The sequence below is a fragment of the Pseudophryne corroboree genome, chromosome 8 (genome assembly GCF_028390025.1).
Source record: "Pseudophryne corroboree isolate aPseCor3 chromosome 8, aPseCor3.hap2, whole genome shotgun sequence".
Classification (NCBI taxonomy): Eukaryota; Metazoa; Chordata; class Amphibia; order Anura; family Myobatrachidae; genus Pseudophryne; species Pseudophryne corroboree.
Window position 1 is genome coordinate 444,752,480 of NC_086451.1, and position 12,946 is coordinate 444,765,425.

General features: G+C 48.4%; 1 protein-coding gene across 1 annotated transcript in view; it reads left to right on the forward strand.

The window, feature by feature from the left end:
* Positions 1–12,364, forward strand: part of LOC134949524 (carnitine O-acetyltransferase-like) — a 28,723-nt gene extending 16,359 nt beyond the window's left edge. Inside the window, exons 10-14 of the mRNA XM_063938149.1 lie at positions 2,227–2,349; positions 2,444–2,579; positions 8,485–8,547; positions 10,777–10,914; positions 11,445–12,364. Of these exons, the coding sequence (XP_063794219.1) occupies positions 2,227–2,349; positions 2,444–2,579; positions 8,485–8,547; positions 10,777–10,914; positions 11,445–11,660 (676 nt within the window). The 3' untranslated portion in view covers positions 11,661–12,364. The remainder of the gene's footprint in view (positions 1–2,226; positions 2,350–2,443; positions 2,580–8,484; positions 8,548–10,776; positions 10,915–11,444) is intronic.
* The last annotated feature ends 582 nt before the right edge of the window (positions 12,365–12,946 follow it).

Consider the following 12,946-nt stretch of genomic DNA (forward strand, 5'->3'; position numbering starts at 1 on the left):
TCTGGAATTTGATAGGCTTGTCTGAAGAGATGAGTTTTCAGGGAACGTTTAAAGGTTTGGAGACTAGAGGCGAGTCTTATTGTGCGTGGGAGGGCATTCCACAGATTGGGTGAAGCCCGGATTAAGTCCTGTAATTTTGAGTGTGACCAAGTAATACGTGTGGATGAAAGACGTAGATCTTGTGCAGAGCGGAGAGGTCGGGTAGGGAGATATTTTGAGATGAGTGAAGAGACGTATGTTGGTGCAGTTTGATTAATAGCCTTGTATGTCAGTGAAAGTATTTTATATTTAATACCGGTAACCAATGGAGGGACTGACAGAGCGGATCAGCAGACGATGAACGTCTAGCGAGGAAGATTAGCCTCGCAGCTGCATTCAAAATGGATTGTAGTGGCGAGAGCCTATGTTTGGGAAGACCGGTCAGGAGACTATTACAATAATCAATGCGGGAGATAATGAGAGCATGGATTAGAGTTTTAGCAGTGCCTTGTGTAAGATATGGTCGTATTTTGGATATGTTTCTTAGATGTATGTAACATGATCTTGAGACAGATTGAATGTGGGGAACAAAGGACAGTTCAGAGGCAAGAATGACACCTAGGCAGCGAGCTTGTGGGGTAGGGGTGATTGCCGAGTTCTCAACAGTGATAGAGATATCAGGTTGGAAACTACTATTGGTCGGTGGAAATATAATTAATTCTGTTTTGGAAATATTAAGTTTGAGGTGGCGAGATGTCATCCAAGATGAAATGGCAGAGAGGCATTCAGTGACACGGCCCAATACAGATGGTGACAAATCAGGGGAGGATAGGTAGATTTGAGTATCATACGCATACAGCTGGTACTGAAATCCGACAGCGTTGATTAGTTTGCCAAGAGATGTGGTATAGATAGAGAAAAGCAGAGGACCTAGGACTGAGCCTTGCGGTACTCCAACTGAGAGAGGTAGCGAAGAGGAGGTGGAATCAGAGAAACAAACACTGAAGGAGCGATTAGATAGGTAGGATGAGAACCAAGAAAGGGCTGTGTCCTGAATACCTGGGGATTGTAGTGTTTGTATGAGAAGAAAGTGGTCAACAGTGTCAAAAGCAGCAGAGAGATCAAGGAGAATAAGTAGAGAGAAATGTCCTTTAGATTTAGCAGTGACCAAATCATTCACTACCTTAGTCAGTGCTGTCTCTGTGGAGTGTTGGGCACGAAATCCTGACTGAAGTGGGTCCAGTAGGCTGTGTGAGTTAAGAAAGTGTGTGAGGCGAGTGTAGGCAAGTCTCTGAAGTAGCTTGGAGGGGCATGGGAGCTGAGAGATGGGACGGTAGTTTGAGAGAGAGTTCGGGTCAGAGTTTTTTTGTTTGTTTTTTTCCCCCAGAATGGGAGTAATCACTGCATGCTTTTATAGAGAAGGAAAGATACCAGTAGACAGAGATTACTGATTTTCGTTAAGGTTGGGATGAGCACAGCCGACAGAGCTTTACTAATATGTGAGGGTATAGAGTCAACGGGAGAGGTATAAGAGTAGGCAGATGAAAAGAGTGCAGATACTATATCTTCATTTGTAGGATCAAAGGAAGAAGACGGTGTTAGAGGGTACAGGCAGGGAATTGAGCAGGTCACTGGCTGTAGAAGAGCATACCATTTCATTTCGGATCTTGTTCTTGAAATAGGAAGCAAGATCTTGGGCACTGACAGTGGCTGGTGGGTTGGGTGAGGGAGGGACAAGAAGATATTTAAATGTATTAAAAAGTCGCTTGGGGTTAGAGGCTTGAGCAGAGATGAGAGATTGGGAATATGTTTATTTGGCAGTGTCCAGAGCATTACGATAAGAGTGGTAGGTGGTCTTATATGTGAGAAAGTAACTTGAACGACGAGATTTACGCCACTGGCGTTCTACTTTACGTGAGAGTTTTTGTAGGTGTCTAGTGTATTTAGAGTGCCACGGTTGACATCTAAGTGTGATGGGTAGCTGGAGCCACTTCATCAAGTGCCGTTTCTAGAGTTTGGTTAAGGTGTCGTTTCAGGAGAGGTGATCCCTGTAGCCATGTGTAAAGTGGCAGGAGCTGCATGTGGCCATTGTAAGCTTTATCAGCAGCACAGTGTAATCATGTGAGGCTCCTGTGCATCTGTTGTGGGAAGAGTGTGGTATCACACCCTCCTACATTTATACATACAGCTTGTTAATATATGTGATATCCCTGTACCTGACGGCTTGTTTTGTCTTTTCGCCACCAGATTGGTCAATGACCTTGACATCTGCTGCTTCTCTTTTCCTGATTTTGGGAAGAAATTTCCCCAGAGGCACAACATGAGACCTGGAGCTTTTCTGCAAATCTGCCTCCAGCTGGCGTATTATAGGTAGGGTATTTAGAGGAGGATGAGCTTATCTGTACTTACAGGTAATTGGGTCCTTGTCTAGCGTGCCTGACGTTTATTCTGCCCTCTTGCCCAGGTTACATGGCTCTCTTTGTGCCACTTGTGAGGGCGTCTCGCTCAGAGCATTTCATAGGGGGCGCTTGGATGTTGTGCGCTGCTCCTCCCCAGAGGCGCTGGAATTTGTACAAGCTGCAGATGATCCCAACAAATCGGTAATTTATGGGTTGCAAAAGAGTCATGTGACATGACTTTGGATCCTAATGGGAGGAGTTACAGGATAACATGATCTTTGTAGGAGTAGCCTTAAAGTGCACCAATCAGCTACATTCACTAGAAGCATACTTGTTGGGGGCTAAACCCCTGTTCATGAGATCACGGCCTATCAGAGCCTTAGGGACCAGAGAGATCACTCAGGCAACTGCTTTCTCAGTGGTGTCACTGGTCTTCAATTAATTAATAGGTTCCATTGTGTATAGAATGGTTACTTTCTGCTGCGGGGTACACTGGGCTCCACAAGTTTGGACAATGGGGTGTAGAGTAGGATCTTGATCCGAGGCACCAACAGGCTCAAAGCTTTGACTGTTCCCAGAATGCACAGCGCCGCCTCCTCTATAACCCCGCCTCCCAGCACAGGAGCTCAGTTTTGTAAGTTGGCGCTGCAGTAAGCAGGCACTTAACAGAGGGGCTGCTCCAGGCAGTCCTAAGAAAAGCTTTTTAGGAGGTAAAAAGTGAAGACTTCAAGGGCAGCAGCGGTGGTAAATGTCTTCTGACATTCACTGCTGCGGCTCCAGCTCTCCCCAGCGGCGCTGTACACTCCCGAGCCCTGGTTGCCGGGTACCTACAGCAGAGGCTCCGGTTTACTTCACGTTGGGCACACACGGCTGGGGCTCTCCAGGATCGCGTGGCCGCGCTTCGGGAGGTGGTAAGTGGGTCTGTAATAACCTCTGCATTGCACAAACTGTGACTATTTGTGTGTGCATTGATAGCTGAGTGGTGTCCATCTCGTGTCTTTCACTCAACTTGCTATCCCTATATTCTATAACCTGAGGGGGCTTGGTGCGTCAGGTCTTATTTAATATAGGATTTTCACAAAGATATACTGTATTACGTATTTTTATCTGTGATTTAGTCACCATATCTCTCCTTTATCTTTGCTGGTGCTGACTACACTGCGCAGGGGTTTGGGTTTAGAGGTATAGTGCTGCTAATAATTGTACTGTGTTACCTCATACTGCAAGTTATATCATGTCTGCTTCTGAGGGTAACGGTTCTGGGGCAGAACACACTGCTGGTGTTGCTGAAGCCACAGATCCCTGTGAGGAGAATATAGCAGCTGTGGGCTCTGGTTCTGGGGGCTCCTTGCCCCCCAGTGGGACTGTGGCAACGGAGGCACATACTGAACCTCCGTGGGCCGCTTTTTCCATGCTTCTGCATACGCTAGTTCATAAACTAACACCCCCTATGGGACCCCCAATGCCGGTACAACCGTATGTGGTCCCTGCAGCTAACCCGCCGTGGGCGGACGATTTATCTGCTCACTTAAAGAAGTTGAACCAGTCCCTGACTACTAAAAAGTCTGACCAACGCTCGCCTAAGTCCAAGAGGTCCTCTAAGCGAGCGCTCGTCTCCTCACAATCCACTGCTGTCACTGACACCTCGTCTGATGAAGACAGCACATACACTGACCCCACAGGTTCTGACTCAGATACGGCTGATGGGGAGGGTAGTTCACATGTGGATGTTCCTGATCTTTTGGAGGCTATTAAGTTAATTCTGCAGATTACGGATGATCCCGAGCCATCCATTCCTCCTAAGAAACCAGATAGGTTCAAGCGTCAGAAGGTGATTAAACAAGTTTTACCTCACTCTGACCACCTAGTGGATATACGTCAGGAACCCTGGCAAAGCCCGGGTACGAAGTTTGTGCCTCAAAAGAAGATGCTGGCTCGCTATCCCCTCGCGCCAGAGCTGTCTAAGAATTGGGAAACGCCTCCTCCAGTAGACTCACATGTGGCTAGGATGGTGGTTTCCTCAGCTCTACCTGTCACTACCGTCACGTCTCTAAAAGAGCCTACGGATAAACGTGTCGAGGGTTGTCTAAAAGCGATTTACACCCTCACGGGTACTGCACAAAGGCCCACTATTGCAGCTACATGGGCGGCAGAGGCTATTGAAGCATGGGCCTTGGAGTTAGAGGCTGAAATCTCCTCTGACCATGCTAGACAATGCTTGTCATGTATTGTCACAGCTTCTCGCTATATTAAAGAGGCGGCTTCTGATGCCGGTATCCTAGCAGCCAGGGCCTCTACTACGTCAGTCCTGGCTCGCAGGATATTGTGGCTGAGATCCTGGTCTGTGGATCTGGACTCTAGAAAAACCCTGGAGGTACTCCCTTTCAAGGGGGATATTCTGTTTGGGGAGGACTTAAATAAGATAGTGGCTGACATGGCTACTGCCAAAACTGCCTGTCTGCCTAATACAGCTCCTTCTGTGTCGAAGGCCAAAGGCACGTCCTTTCGCCCTTCAGGTAAAGCAAAAGGTCAGGCGTACCATAAGCAGGCCCGCACTTCCAAACCTGGTAAGCCGAAGCCCAAAAGAGCCTGGGCTGCCCGTCAGCCAGCAGCCAAGACCGATAAGCCTGCCGCATGACGGGGCGGGCCTCCCCCTGGAGGATCCCAGGGTGGGGGGCCGGCTTCTAGGGTATACCCAGGAATGGTTGAAGACCACTTCAGATGCCTGGGTACGGGAAGTCGTCACTCGAGGTTACGCCATAGCCTTCAAAAACCGACCCCCTCATCGATTTTTGCCAGACAGACGTCCCGTCGGACCAGACAAAGTAAAACACACTGTATTCGGTGGTACAGACCCTCCTGGATACAGGAGTCGTAGTACAGGTGCCTCTTGCTCAGAGGGGCCGGGGGGAACTATTCTCCGCTGTTTCTAGTCCCGAAACCGAATGGGTCCTCCCAGCCCATTCTCAACCTCAAGGCACTGAACAAATTTGTGAAGGTTTCCAAGTTCCGTATGGAAACCCTTCGCTCTATAGTTCTGGCCTTGGAACCTGGGGACAACATGGTCTCCCTGGACATACAGGATGCTTACCTGCATATTCCTATAGCAGTGTCACATCAACAATACCTGAGGTTCGTTATTGGCAACCTCCATTACCAGTTTCGGGCGTTACCTTTTGGTTTAACAATGGCTCCGCGAGTCTTCACCAAAGTTATGGCAGTGATGACGGTGGTACTCCGCCGTCAAGGGGTCAGGATACTGCCGTATCTGGACGACTTGTTAATCCTGGCAAATTCCCCAGATCTTCTCCTGCGTCATCTGGATATGACGGTCCGGTTTCTACAAGCCCACGGGTGGCTCATCAACTGGAAGAAATCCTCCCTGGTCCCTGCTCAGAACATGGTGCATCTGGGAGCGCTGTTGGACACTCTCACAACCAGAGGTTGTTCTTGTCTCAGGAGAAAGTCCTGAAGATTCAGGACAGGATTCGTTGCTTCCTTTCTCGTCCGCAAGTGTCGATACATTCGGCAATGCAAGTGCTGGGCCTCATGGTGTCAGCATTCGACATGGTGGAGTATGCTCAATTCCATTCTCGCCCCCTCCAGAAGCTGATTCTAGCCAAGTGGGACGGCCTGCCTCACCGGATCAGGTCTCACATGATCTCTTTGACTCCGGAGGTCCGTCTGTCTCTGCTCTGGTGGCTCCTGGACCGACAATTGTGCAGAGGCCATCCCTTCTGGATATCCAACTGGGTCCTGTTGAAGACAGATGCCAGTTTAGGAGGTTGGGGCGCGGTGCTGGAGCAGCACTCCTTGCAGGGTCGGTGGACCAAGGAGGAATCTCTCCTCTCGATCAACATTCTGGAATTGCGGGCGGTCTTCAATGCGTTGTACCTAGCCCAGCATTTGATTCAGAACCGTCCTGTTCAAGTACAGTCGGACAACGCCACCACAGTGGCTTATATAAATCATCAAGGCGGCACTCGAAGCCGTTTGGCAATGAAGGAAGCCTCACGGATTCTACGTTGGGCAGAACGCCATCTACCGGCAATATCGGCAATATTCATTCCGGGAGTCCTGAATTGGGAAGCGGACTTTCTCAGTCGTCAGGACGTGCATGCCGGCGAGTGGGGCCTCCATCTAGAAGTGTTTCAACTCCTCGTGGAAAGGTGGGGTCTTCCAGATGTGGATCTGATGATGATCACAAGGTTCCGGTCTTCGGAGCAAGGACAAGGGATCCTCAAGCAGCATTCGTGGATGCGCTGGCAGTGCCGTGGAGGTTTCGACTGCCGTACGTGTTCCCTCCGGTGTCACTACTGCCCAGGGTAATTCGGAAGTTCAAGCAAGAAAAAGGAAATCTGCTTCTCATAGCTCCGGCGTGGCCCAGACGGCACTGGTTCTCAGACCTGCAAGGCCTATGGTCAGAGCGTCCACTTCTACTTCCACAACGCCCAGACCTCCTCGTTCAGAGCCCCTGTGTCTACCAGGACCTAGCCCGGCTGTCTTTGACGGCGTGGCTCTTGAAGCTTCAGTCTTAAGAGCTAAGGGTTTTTCTGAAGGGGTCATTAAAACTATGTTGCGGGCCCGGAAACCGGCCTCCTGCTCGGATTTACCATCGGGTCTGGCATTCCTACTTTGTTTGGTGCGCATCTAACCATTATGACGCTTCCAAGTTTAGTACAGCCAAACTTTTGGCTTTTCTACAGCAGGGCCTAGATTTAGGCCTGCGTCTGGCTTCCCTCAAGGTTCATATTTCTGCCTTGTCGATGTGGTTTCAGAGAAAAATTGCAACTTTACCTGATGTTCATACTTTCACTCAGGGTGTGTTGCGTATCCAACCTCCCTATGTCCCGCCTGTGGCTCCTTGAGACTTGTCGGTGGTTTTGGAGGCGTTGCAGGAGCCTCCATTTGAACCTCTTGGTTCAGCTGACCTTAAGTGGCTTTCCCTTAAGGTGATGTTCTTGCTGGCTATTGCCTCTGCTAGAAGAGTGTCGGATTTGGGTGCCTTGTCCTGTAGTTCCCCATATCTGATATTTCACCGTGACCGGGCGGTTCTTAGGACTCGTCCCGGATATTTACCTAAGGTGGTTTCTTCGTTCCACCTTAATCAGGAGATTGTGGTTCCAGCTTTTATCTCTCCTGATTTGTCTCCCAAAGAGCGGTCTTTGGATGTGGTACGGGCTCTCCATATCTATGTGAAGAGAACTGCTTCTATTCGAAAGTCTGAATCTCTCTTTGTTTTGTTTGGATTTCACAAACGTGGCTGGCCTGCTCACAAGCAGACCCTGGCCAGATGGATTAGAATGGTGATTGCGCATGCTTATGTGAAGGCTGGTCTGTCAGCTCCTGTTCACATTACGGCCCATTCTACTCTGTCTGTTGGACCTTCTTGGGCGGCCCAACGTGGTGCGACCCTTGACCAATTGTGCAAGGCGGCTACCTGGTCCTCCGGGAATATGTTCATAAGGCTCTATGCCTTTGATACTGCCGCTTCCCAGGATGCTTCCTTTGAACGCCGGGTTCTTCTGCCCGCTACAGTGCGTCCCCTCCCATAAGGAACTGCTTTTGGACATCCCCATTGTCCAGACTTGTAGAGCCCAGTGTACCCCGCAGCAGAAAATTAGTTTTATGGTAAGAACTTACCCTTGTTAAAACTCTTTCTGCGAGGTACACTGGGCTCCACAAGGCGCCCACCCTGACGCACTTAGCTTCTTTGGGTTGATATGGCATTAGCCGCTGACACTTCTCCTGTCGTGAGAGTGTGGTGTATGTGGCTACTAACCGTTGTCGTCTCTTTTCCTGCTACTGCATTGGGCTGGTTAACTAAACTGAGCTCCTGTGCTGGGAGGCGGGGTTATAGAGGAGGCGGCGCTGTGCATTCTGGAACAGTCAAAGCTTTGAGCCTGTTGGTGCCTCGGATCAAGATCCTACTCTACACCCCATTGTCCAGACTTGTGGAGCCCAGTGTACCTCGCAGAAAGAGTTTTAACAAGGGTAAGTTCTCACCATAAAACTCATTTTCACTGGCTGTAGGTGATTTGTGCCCTCTGACTAATAATAATATAATATCTCTCTCTTTCTGTATCCTGTGTGTTTTGTGACCAAGGCACAAGAGAAGTTGTCTCTCATGTTGAGAGCTGTAGAGAGTCACCAAGCAGCTACGGAGCAGGTGAGATCTCCATACATCCCATATTGCTGTAATAGTCTCTATAGTCTCCACCTCTCTGTTTTATAAATCACATTAAATGCTGCTTACCATGAAAATGTGGTTTCTTCAAAAAAATTCATAATGTTGCGTTTCCCAAAAATAACCAGTAGGTGGTGCTAGTCTATTTCTGATATTGTACTTTGCTCTGTCTGTATGTCTCTTACTAATAGCAGCATGTGTAGGAGCCGCTGTGGTTATAAGTACTCTGTATTAGGTCCTTTGTAATGCAGTCGTATAGTCCATTTTGTGGGGGTCACCAGTCTATAACCTTCAATGTGACTGAGACACACGGAAAGTGATTGAACATTCTCTCTGTCATGTATTGCTGGCTAGTCCGGACATTGTGAGACCTGCAGGCTGACCAGAAGACAGAGCACCCAGTTAAGGTTCCTATCAGGCATTTAATATCTGGCCTGTGGTGTTATACTGTAAGTTGTGCTTCATCTGTAACTGTGGGTGTGGAACTCCATTTCCTGGGTGGTTAAAGTTGCAGCCCGGTGTCTCTGGTGCACTGAGCAGGTTTGTGCTGCATCGCGGATGCGACTAAAAGACAAGGTTTAACGAACTATATGGTTACACTTCATCTTTTGGTGCGCCCCAGTCACACCGGGTACCTCACCCTGTATGGCGCAAAGATGCTCATTGTATGAGGACATGTCTGTATATAGGAACGTTTTTCATACATTTGGATTAGGAATGGATTGCAACATTTCATAAGGTGCTTTTATTGTTTATACGGTGTTTGCATTGTTTATGTTGCTGTCTGTTATACTGTGTTGTAGTTTTTTTGTTGTTGGCTTTTTCCCCAATTGGGACCCATCCATAAATGAGTGTGTGTGTGTGTGTGTGTGTGTGTGTGTGTGTGTGTATACAGTGTGGTTGCATGTGTTGTGTGTACAGTTCTGTGATATCCTGCAACCCAGTTAGATTTATTAGTTTGCCTCCTTTCCAAAGTGCAACAGTGATCAACACATACTGATACACAGTAGCGGATCTTGCCACGGGCAAGCAGGACTTCTGCCCAGGGCGCCAGCGCCATCAGGGGGGCGCCGCACCATGGCAAAATCCGCTACTGCTGTGCCCCCCGCTGCCCCCCACTGTGAAGGGAAACTATACGCGTCTAGTTTCCCTTCGTGTAGAGGACCTTTGCTGTGCGGTGCGCGATGACGTCATCGCGCACCGCACAGCATTGTGGGAATGACAGACGCTAGGGGTCATAATTGACCTCTAGTGTCTGTCATCCGAGGAAAGGAGCGGCGCCGGCGGAGACCTGCAGCTGTCGGGAGCGGGGATAGTAAGTTTTTTTTTTTCAGCGGCGCTACTCCACTGTACAGGGGTCGTAACTGACCACGCCCCCTTTATGAAGCCACGCCCCCATTTTCCACCCGGGGCGCCAAAGGGTTTAGAACCGGCCCTGCTGATACAGTAGTATCTAATCTATACACCATGCTTGCTGTGTGTTCTAGACACACCTTGATCACTTATGACTTACCTGTATGATCCTCTTCTTGCTATTGTACCTTCCTAATAGGGTTGACCATCAATTATTCAAATTCATTCATGGTTTGAGGCCGATGTAGAATAGTTTTTCCACCGGAGAACCAGATGGTTCCCCACCATCGATGATACACAACCACTAAATATATACGGTTTTGTTTTGTTTTTTTCTCAAGGTGGCTGAACACTGAGCCTAGCTCCGCCCTCAACACTCCTGCAAAGTTCCGCCCCTGGGCTCTCATTGACCCACTGCCTAATGCAATGTAAAGCATGGGTGACCATCGGTGGATGAAACCATAGATGGTTTCATTACAGATAGTTTCACATCATTGAGGTTACCCTTTAATGGTACCATCGATGGCCATCCCTACTTCCTAATGCCTGTGACTTTGTTATGGATGTTAGGAAGGGGACAGATTGGGCAGTGTTCTAGTGTAAGGCTGGGCACACATTGGTCTATATATCATTCAAGCGATCAAACGATACATCGCTCGCTGATTGGCGGGTGTGTACATCCGATATATCTGTGAATTACATAGTTCCCAGACATGACAGGTCGGCCTGCGGCACAGGGCATTTATCATAATGTCGCTTTCACAGGGTTTTAAAATGTCTTCTATTTTATATTGACGCTTTTATTCCGCTGTAAATCGCCACTTAAGAAGCTGACTGTAAATCATCGTGTTCTTGTAGGTGTTACAGGGGCAGTCTGTGGATGGCGCTATCCTGGCTCTGAAGATGATGTGCATTTCCTCTGGTCTGGCTCTCCCCTCGCTCCTCATGGATACGTCCTATGCCGTGTCCTCTCATTGGAAGCTCTTCACAGGACAGGTCTGGCAGAAACTGTAACTGAAGACTCAAGTTCCACAATCCTTCCCTCAAGTACCCAAACAGGCCATGGTTTCAGTATAGCTAATGTTATCCCATAATACATGACCTTAGGGCTATATACAGTGCACCTGTTGGCTGCACAAAGGGGTGTTAGCCATTTTGTAGAGGGAGCCAATGTGAGTGACTAAATGAGATTTATTGGCATGTGCTTTCTCAGCCATGTTGATTCAGTCCACAAAATGGCCGCCACGATGTGTGTAAAAAAATAAATAAATAGATTTATATGAGGAGAAATCAGTCCTGGAAACTGATTTCTAGACCATACATTGGTATTTGTAAAGATATTTTTCACTTTGAAGAGAAACCCCATTGGTAATATCCCTCTTTCTGACATACTGGTTGTACAGGTTTAACTCTGGATTTCTACCAGGTGAAGTTTAGGGGATTGTACATATTCCAGATTATTTTCATACCTCCTATAACCCACAGAGCTAACATTCTCTCTCGGTCTCCCTCTCTCTCCATACCAGGTGTCCTCTCCTATGGACTGCGTGATCTGTTACGGACCCCTGGTTCCCGATGGATACAGCGTCTGCTTTGCACCCTCTCAGAACAGTATTACTGTGTGCGTCTCCGCTTTTGACTGCTGTCAGGAGACCGATGCGGAGAGACTGTCGGACAGTCTGCAGGGTGCTCTGAGAGGCATGCGTGCTCTCATACTGGAGTGCCGGCCTGGAGAGGAATAGCGGTTTGCGTTTGCCTCACTCTTGCTGCCGAGCCTACCTGTTTTATTACATACAGTACTATGAGCCGTCCCTCAGTAGATGATGCAGAGAATGTTGCTGCATATTTATAACCGTGTAAGAACTTCGGCTGCAGCGTGATAGGAGGTACACCGTATGCAAATCTGATTATTATCACAGGTGTTTCCTCGTTCTAGTAACTGGGAGTGTTCATCAAAAGTCGTTCTTCTAACTGGTGTTTACCGAAGAAGAAAAATCCATTCTTCCTCCCCTTTCTCTGTACTTCTTATGCTTCACGTGAGTGTCTGAAGATCAGTGGCATCTCTTGGCTTGTCAGACTGCTCTGATAATGTGACAAGAGTCCCAGCCGCTGATTATATCTCTAGAGCCTTCTCCCCCAGCTCCTGTGTGGCCGTTGTAGTGGCATGAAGGGGGGAAAAGAGCCTTGGTGGACCGCACTGTTACAGTATGCGAACCACGCAGGAATGGCTTACGTGGTAGTCCTCGTATCGGCCTAGGTGTGTCCTAGGATTTAAAGAATGCAAGTGGTCATGTTACATTAAAGCCCCGTCTTGTACATTTCCTTATTGTTCAGGAATAAAGGTCAAAAGTAAAGGTAACCAAAGCTTTAATTCTATTAAGGATGTGGTCTGATATTGTTTAAAGGCAGAAAAAATAAAAATAAAATGGTAAATGTAAGCAACATATACTGAGTCTGTGTCTTACTGAGTCCAGTACATACTTCATTGTTACAGACGAGTGGTCTGTAATGTATGTATAGTTATTTTATATTGTGTCTGTGCTTTAAGCCCCTATAAAGTCTGACCGTCTATGGAAATCCTACACGTCCAGACTATTATACACCACCTATTGGGAATGACTGCATGCTGCATTAATCACTATGTATCAGTATGAATGGAGGAAGCCGGCAACTGGTTCAGTATGATTAGCCGATGGACGGGGTGCCGGCTGTCAGTATACCGACAGCGGCATCCTGTCCATAATAATCCCGACAGCCCCCCATTCAGCCCCCTAACCCCTAACCCTCACCTTTTCCCTACCCTAACCCTCCCTTCTGGGTGCCTCACCCTAAACCTCCCCACCTGGTGCCTAACCCTAACCCTCCCCACTCCCTAACCTCCCCATCCATGCTCCCTAACCCCCCCTTGTCCTGCCTAAACCTAACCTCCCCCCACCCCTCGGCCAGACTCCAGCGCGTCTCACTGTGAGGATGATCGGGATGCTGGCTGTCGGTAATGTGAAGTCGGCATCCCGATCAGCGTTGGTAT